The 8,822-nt window shown below is 36.6% G+C and overlaps 1 protein-coding gene across 1 annotated transcript; it reads left to right on the top strand.

The window, feature by feature from the left end:
* The first annotated feature begins 4,095 nt into the window (after positions 1–4,095).
* LOC116016020 lies at positions 4,096–5,415 on the top strand. Its single transcript, XM_031256187.1, has one exon. The coding sequence runs from the start codon at positions 4,096–4,098 to the stop codon at positions 5,413–5,415; it is 1,320 nt and encodes a 439-aa protein (XP_031112047.1).
* Positions 5,416–8,822: the final 3,407 nt, after the last annotated feature.

The raw sequence follows: 8,822 nt of genomic DNA, 5'->3' as shown, positions 1-8,822 counted from the left end.
ACTGTGACTATCAACAACGTCTTGCTTTGGATTAAGCAAGGGAGGTGGAGTATCCTGGCTGCTGTCCGAGCGAAAGAAACCTGAGGCTTGACGCGGGCTTGGTGATCAAAGGTCAAGTGCTCGAGAGGTGGAGTAACTGGAAGCGGGGCGAAAAACCTGAGGCTTGAGGCGGGCTTGGTGATCAAAGCTCAAGCGCTCGTTATTGTACTAGAAAGGGAAGTTTTTAGTGCAATCCTTCCAGGGAGTTTCTGGAAGAAGAGTGGAAGTAGGCGGGTTGGCCGAACCACTTAAAAATCTCTCTTGCATTTACTTTCTGTTTTTATCTCTCGCTAACTTCTCGATTGCACTGCATATAATCACACCTCTCGAACTAACCCAAACTCGTGCTAACCAAAAAGGGGATAATATTTCCGCTGCGCATAAAACTTTGTCTTCACCTCGTGAGGTATCGAACCTAAACATCCTAAGTTCAATACACACGAGAGGTCGAAAAGATTTGCAAAATCTTATACAAGTCTATTCACCCCCCCTCTAGACTTGTACCCCATCCCCTTGGGACCAACAGATTTTCCACAATATGTGTATTGAGGCCTCCTATTATTTTGATTAGAACTGAAATTCTTAATGTTGCTAGCTGTTGTACTAGTCATACAAACAAGTGTATTTCCAGTACTTACCTCTGTGTTCTCAGTAGATTTCATAATGGCAGAATTAACATTCAAACTGTTAAAATCAACTTGTTTAGACATTATCTTCCTCTCTTGTTTGACAACTATTTCGTAAGCTTTAGTTAATGAAGGTAGTGGTTCAATCAAGAAAATATGAAATTTAATACCTAAGTATTCATCATTCAAACCTTTAGAAACCTCATGACTTTATCATTTACATGAAATTGTAGCATCTTGACTAGTGCACCGCATGAATAGTTAGGACTGCGGATGGACAATGGTAAATGCATGATGTTTTGTATGCTTCCTTAGAGTATGGCCACCTCTAGGAATGTTTTAAGGCATTGATTCTAGGCTAGAAATTGCTAGAATCAATGTAGCTCTGACTCAATGATGTTTTCTTGCTTTGAGACTGAAAGGTATATGTAGGAAAAGAAGTGAAGGCAAAGTGTTTGCGAAAATGTCTCTTAGGGAAATTGGTTACCTAAAAGTGCTCCAATCCAAGAGTTTGTCTTATAGACTGAGAAGAGAAAGGTAATAGCAAAACCTCTCAAGACTAGCAACCATTGCAATGCAATCAACTTAAGTCCTAAGTAACACTACGATGCATCATGTCTAAATAGCAACTCATTCCTAGCTTTCTTTTATCTTGAATTCAAATACTTGTTTTAATTTTCAATTATAAATACTACAACATGAAACGTTTGAGTGTGATTTTCGTTATAGGGAATATGATGAACATGATTCTATATTCCTTGATTTAAGCATAATCGAACGCTTCTAATTTGTATCACAAAAAAAATTTGTCAAAAGATAAAGGATGAAGTATTGTAAAGGGGACCAACAAGTTTTGAGAAAGGACGAAGTGTTGAGAAAGTATCACAAAGACAAAATGATAAATGGTTAAATTATCTCAATCGTTTGATCATATCAACATGCAAAGATCAGGTGATCGCAATGGACACATGGTGGGACGGGATTCATTTTGAGTACGTGATACGGAGTAAGCGCTCTACTACCTATGGACTGTCAACCGTCAAGAGTGAAGAGACGGGCATTAAATGCGTCATCTGACTACTTAAGTACCTTTCTTTCTCTTCATTAATTACTCTTATAATTCCTTGGGTAATTTTTCATATCACTGTATCATTCTCAAAGAGCAAACATACCCTATTCTTATTCATCACAGAATTCTCAAGGGCTTTTATGGATTTTGTCCTAAAATCATAAATCTCTACCCAAACCAGATACACTTTACCTGACCTATTTATGCCATATAAAAGGAGTTAATACCCACTTTGATCATCGACTTCTAAACTTACTCAATTTCGTCCCCAATTATACAATTTTTACCTAAAATGGTTCCTCGACTATTATGATTTCACCACTTTGGTCCTCGACTACCAAAGTTGCTCAATTTAGTCCTTAACTATGCAATTTTTACTTAAAATGGTCCTTCGACTATTAGGATTTTACCACTTTACTCCTCGATTATTAAGATTTCACCACTTTGATCCTATACTCTCCAAAAAGGTTTCCAAATTCACAATAAACATACATTTTTGGTTAATATATGACATACACCCACACAGATGCATTATTTTTTTGTTTTTATAGGTCGTTGCCTAGGTATTGTCTAGGCACCGCCTAGACCGCTTAGGAGCTAGGCGCTAGTCTACCGCCCGACTAGCGCCTAGCTCATACTGCAACCATGCGAACCACTATAAAAATCTATCTATCTCTCTCTATCCTCTTTACTTATGTACTTTAAATATTGCATTGCATCTCATCGACCAAGCCTAAACATTTCTAAACTACATTCAAATCACTAGTACAAAACTGACCATAAATATAAGACAATTTTGCGTCCGGAGTTGAAACACTAGACGTGTAATGTGATGCTATGAAATTTTTGTAATTAAAAGTTCACTATTTAATTATTATTTTTAATCTCGGACCATCTGCGACCAAAGTACGCACTCCGGACGCAGATGGTCAGGCACGTTCTATCATCTGCGTCCGAAATGGGAACTTCGAACGTAGATGGTGTAACACATTATACCTTATTTGCGTCCGAAGTTCCGACTTCGGACACAGATAATTAGGGCTAAATACCCCCTCCCCCCTAACAAAATTGCTACTTCATCTTTAGATCCAGACCATCGCTACTTCATCTTCACCATCGCCATTACCGCACACCATCGCTATAAAATAAAGTATATAACCAAATTTAACAAAATTTTCAATAAATAAAAAATAATTATCAAATTAAAGTGTATAAGTAAATAAAATAAAGTATATAACCAAATTTAACAAAATGTTCAATAAATAAAAAATAATTGTCAAATTAAAATATATAAGTAAATAAAATAAAGTATATAACCAAATTTAACAAAACGTTCAATAAATAAAAAATAATTATCAAATTAAAGTATATAAGTAAATAAAATAAAGTATATAACCAAATTTAACAAAATGTTCAATAAATAAAAAATACTCCCTCAGTCCCGCAATCACTGTCTTCTTTTCTTTTTGCACGAATTTTAAGGTAGCCAAGTACTCCAATTTTGTCTTCCAATTTTACCCCTCTATTTTCTCACATGCAATAACCCACTAGAATTCTAGAACACACCATACACTTCTTCTCTCTCTTTATCTTTCATTCTTACGGAATACTTCTCTGGTTCCAATTTTTTTCTCCGAAAAGAATTCTAAAATTATTTCTTCCATGAAACCTTTGTGATCTACATCGCCATACTGATATGGGAAGATATTGAAGATATGCATCACCTAATTTTGTAGAGATTTCAGCACACAAGTATGGAGTTTTGATGAAATTGGAGCATGGGTTCTGCAATCTTTCAAAAAATTTGAGGAATTGATACCAAGGTTAGTGTTCTACACTCAATCTATGGAGTTTTTATACAAATAGTGACTGTAAGATTAAAACTTTTGAAAAATTATTCTTAGTTCTCCTTCAATCTAGGTTTTTTTTTGATTTTTTTTTTGTTGAATCTCAAATTCTACAAATTGAAATACAGATTACCAAAAAAAAAATCTGTAATTTTGAATCCCTCTCTCTCTTTTTCACTTTTTTATACTCAATTTTCTCAATTTTAATAGTTATACAAAGCACTCTTTTTTATACCATGAACTTCTCAGAGAAAAATTACTCTGTAGTTTATGTCGATATATGCTGTAGGATCACTAAAATTGTGAAAAAATAGCGGCAAAATTTTCCGCCAATTTTTGATATGACATTTAAAGATTAAAATACTCTATTTTGTTTACCTTATGGTCAATAGAATGCTTAGTACTCCGTATATATAATGTGTTTGTAGGAAGCATTTTTTGATTTCTTTCTCAGAGTACTTCACAATAGAGAGGTTTTCTGTATTACAGTAAAAAAAAAAGTTCTTGTCTGCTAATGGAGTTTATACCGGAAGAGAGTTCTAATGATGTTAACTTAAGCACGGGATGTTCAAAGGATAAGAGAAGTGTTATTTTTGAAACTTTGCTAAAACACAGTGTGAATGGAAAAGTGAAATATGGTTCAATTAAAGATGTTGCAAATGTGTACTCTGTTTCTACAAGAACTGTTAGTCGAATATGGAAAAAAGGGGTTGCTTGTGTTGCAAACGGTGTTCCAGTTGATATTTCTTTAAACTTGTCAGGTAATGTTGGAAGGAAAAGGATTGCAATTAATCCCAAAGATGTTGCTAGAATCCCCTTGAATCGCTGGACAACAATTCGTTCTATGGCTAGTGCACTAAGCATGTCAAAAACAAGCCTTCACCGGAGAGTTAAAGAAGGATCTTTGAAATCCCACTCAAATGCTATCAAGCCTATGCTAACAGAGGAAAACCGGAAGGTAAGATTACAGTTCTGCATATCTATGATTGATTCAAGTTCGTCTCATAATAATCCAAGTTTCATAGATATGTATGACCGCATTCATATAGATGAAAAATGGTTTTTCCTCTCAAGAACTTCTCAAAAATATTACCTGCTGCCTGAGGAAGATGAACCATATCGTACTTGTAAAAGTAAAAAGTTTATAACAAAAGTTATGTTTCTTTGTGCTGTTGCTCGCCCTCGGTTTGATTTAGAAAGAAATGAAATGTTTGATGGGAAAATTGGGATGTTCCCATTTGTTTATAAAGAACCAGCTAAGCGTAGAAGTAAGAACCGGGAAGCTGGAACCTTAGAAACTAAGCCCATTGAATCTGTAAATAAAGAAGTGACAAGAAAATGGTTGATTGATTATGTATTGCCTGCAATACGAGCAAAATGTCCACCAAGTAGTTCCAAGACTATATATATTCAACAAGATAATGCAAGGCCACATATTAGTATGAATGATGTTGAATTTTTGGAGGCTGCAAAGAAAGATGGCTTTGATATTCACTTAACCTGTCAGCCTCCAAATAGTCCGGACATGAATGTATTGGATCTCGGTTTTTTTAGAGCTCTTCAATCTTTACAACATCAAGAAGCTCCTCGCAATGTGGATGAACTAGTTGTTGCTACTCATAAAGCTTTTAATGAGATCTCAGTAGAAAGTCTCAGTAATGTTTTTCTAACATTGCAACTATGTATGGTTGAAGTTATGAAAAAGTACGGAGGGAACAATTATAAACTGCCACACATAAATAAGCAAAGGTTAGCACGAGAAGGCTTATTACCTACCACTATATCATGTGATCCAGAAGTCTTAGTTGAAGCAATTTCAAGTCTCCAGCAGTAAAGTACTGAAAATGAAGTTGCTTGGCATGAAGTGTACTTGTAATTGTATTTTTGGTGAACATTTGTATCTAGCACTATTGCTTTTAGTAATGTATTTTGTCTTTAAGTGTATGGCAGGAGACACTGATGATTAGAGTATTTTATTTTGCTCATTTTGTATAAATTGATCCATGTGATCTATGTAAGGGTGCAATGCTTTATTTAAATGCTTATGTATTGTGTAATTGGTGGAAAATGTACTCTGTTCATCTTTTCTTTACATTCTAATGAAGACTACTTTGTGTTCAAACACTATGTATGAAGATTAAAAGTCTATTTAATCTGTAATTTGTGCATAATTTGTCCAGGTTCTGCTCAGAGGTCCTAAGAATTTATGTGAAGCAGTTAAACACTATAGTTTGCAGTTACAGTACAAGTTTCAGTATAGTTTTTGCTATTTTTCTTATGGCAGTTTTAACTTTGTTTTTAAAATGGAAGCTTTCTCCATTAATGCCTTAGTTATAGCATTTGCATTTTGGAGTGTGCTTTTATCTTTATGCTACTCTGTATTGTTTATGACAAATGATTGCAGTGTATGGGTGATAACTGTGGAAAAAGGAATAATGTTAAATGAATGGCTATTGTAGTGTATGGGTGATGACTGTGGAAGTAAGAATAATGTTAGATGAACAAATAAGCTACAATTTCAAATTGCATCAGATTCAAATGTGGTTATTAATATACGGAGTACATAATTTTAATTAATCTAGAATGAAATTTATGTCAATAAATTAAAGTACTCGTATGTGTTTGCTTTCCCTCATTGCAAGAAAAAAAAACTTGTGTGAGACCGTCTCATGGGTCTTAATTTGTGAGACGTGTCGAATCTTTGATTAATCAATAAAAAATTCGACCCATTAATCAATTATTCGACCCGTCTCACTGATTGAAACCCGTGAGACAGTCTCACACAAGTGTTACTCAACAAGAAAATTAAAAACTTTGTAGAGTATTATTGCTTAAAAAAATTAGCAAATTATAAATACCTTAGATATTGTAGACCTTCTAAGGGTAAAGTTGGAAAAACAGAATAATAATGATGTTCAATTTTGGAAAGTAGATAATATTTTGGGACAGACTAAAAAGGAAAGTAGGACAGATAAAATGGGACGGAGGGAGTAATTGCCAAATTAAAGTATATCAGTAAAAAATAAAGTATATAACCAAATTTAACAAAATGTTCATAAAAAAAATTAATTATCAATTAAAGTATATAAGTAAATGTAGTGTGACAATAGCTAGTAAATTTAATTAGTTTTAGGTAGTATTTTGAATTTCAATTTTAAATTATTTATTTAAAGCTTTGACTTGAGCCTTTAAGTTATAGCACAAATAAACTAACTCATTTGCCATATTCTAAATATAGTGTGACAATAGAGATATCAATCGGAGTTGGATGTATAAGAAACGTGATAGAACTAAATTGTTCTATATCCTTTGTATGTATCACAAGAGATGTATAGTATTGGAATATTTGCAAATTTAACCCCAAAAGCTCCTTTTATTCATAGCCCTTCTACAGTATCAAGAGAATAGCCTTCCTGAATCTAGAGAGCATTAGGTGTTTTTAGAGAGAGAGAGGAGAGAGGTCCAAAAGTCCTTTACATGTAGGTTTAGGTCCCTTTATATAGGATGGGCCAACACCCGTATTCGATACAGTCTATGTATCAAATACTTAGGGCCGTATACCCGGGGTATATTCTCTATCAAGTAGCCCCCCCCCCCGTCCGAGTCTTGACGTGAGTCAACAAGGAAGTGGTCAGGCTGGAAGACTGGCCTTATGGTCCGCGACTCACGCTAGTTGCCTCATTAAAAACCTCGGGCTAAGAAAAAACCCAATGGGAAAAAATTCTAGCCAGGGAAAAAAGACACAACTTTAAGCGCCAACGAGGAAAAGTTCGGGCCAAAAGCTGACTATATAGTCTGTGACTTATGCCGGTTGCCTCGCTAAAAAAACCTTGGACTAAGAAGAAACCCAACGGGAAAAAATCCTAGTCAAGGAAAAGAGTACAACCTTAAGCGCAGTCTTTTGGACTACAGGGGTTGTCCCAACTCTACCGATCTAAGGATCGAATTTGCGGTTTGAGAGGGATGTCGAATTTTGCCGATCTAGGGATCGGGTTTTACCAATCAAGGGATTGGATTTATTCGAGGCGGGATGCCGACCTGGCGGGCTGAATTGCCTACCTCGTAGGGCTTAATGTCGGGAATTGGTCCCGGGTTACCTGTGTTGGTGATGGCGATACGTTGCCGATCTAGTCGGGCTTACAACGTCGGGTGGTGGTAATGCCAACCTAACCGGACTTAACTGCCAACAATGTAGGACTTATGCCGAGATATGGTCTCGGGCTCATAGTGCCGATGGTAGCTATGCCGACCTAACCGGGCTTAGTACATGACTAATATATATACATGGTCGTGTACAATTTACAAAGTGAATTAAAAATTCACAAGCCTTTAAAATTCAACTTCGCTCGGTCGCAACTTCGAACAGCGGGCTCGAGCATTTGATGGAGTTTGCGGATCTTAATGACTGTGAATGGGCACCTTACTCCCAACGCCCCTTCGTCGTAGCGTTTTTTCTGACCGCCGTCGTAATAGATCGGTTCGAGGACCGAGCGGTCACCTTACTCCCATAGTTTTTTCTGACGTTTCGGTCGTAGCGTTTTTTCCGACCGCCGTCATAATAGTTCGGTTCGAGGACCGAGCGGGCACCTTACTACCATAGTTTTTTCTGACTTTTCGGTCGTAGAGTTTTTCCGACGCCGTCGTAATTAAATGGTTCGAGGACCATAAACGGGCACCTTGCTCCCGTGGGCACTATACACACCAAAAAGATTGGTCCGAAGACCATAAACGGACACCTTGCTCCCGTGGTGGGCACCTTACTCCCACAAAGATCGGTCCGGAGATCATAAACGGGCACCTTGCTCCCGTGGTGGGCACCTTACTCCCACAAAGATCGGTCCGGAGATCATAAACGGGCACCTTACTCCCATGGTGGGCACCTTACTCCCACAAAGACCGGTCCGAGGACCGTAACGGGCACCTTGCTCCCATTGCGTTTTTTTTCTTTTCATTTTGACTTTGCTTATTTCATTTCTCTTTCCTTCCACTACCACCTCCAGCAATTAGATTGCATGCAATTTAATCATTTAATTGCCACTCTCTTTGCTTTCACTTTCCACCGATGCATCCCACCAATAAGATTGCATGCAATCTTTGATTTCTACCATCTCCCAATTCCAAAGCCATCACGACACTCTTGTTTTTGCTCATACAAGGTACTGATGATTTGCGAAATGGTTCCCCTTCCCTAGCTTCTAGCTTTTCTGCTGTTTGATAAAGAAACATTATGCTATGTTTGCT

This window comes from Ipomoea triloba, chromosome 4 (genome assembly GCF_003576645.1).
Source record: "Ipomoea triloba cultivar NCNSP0323 chromosome 4, ASM357664v1".
NCBI classification, from domain to species: domain Eukaryota; kingdom Viridiplantae; phylum Streptophyta; class Magnoliopsida; order Solanales; family Convolvulaceae; genus Ipomoea; species Ipomoea triloba.
This window is presented reverse-complemented; position numbering and strand designations above follow the sequence as displayed.

What these genes read in the sequence shown, in the direction of transcription:
- LOC116016020 (XM_031256187.1), top strand. Translation starts at nt 4,096, where the DNA reads ATGGAGTTTATACCGGAAGAGAGTTCTAATGATGTTAACTTAAGCACG.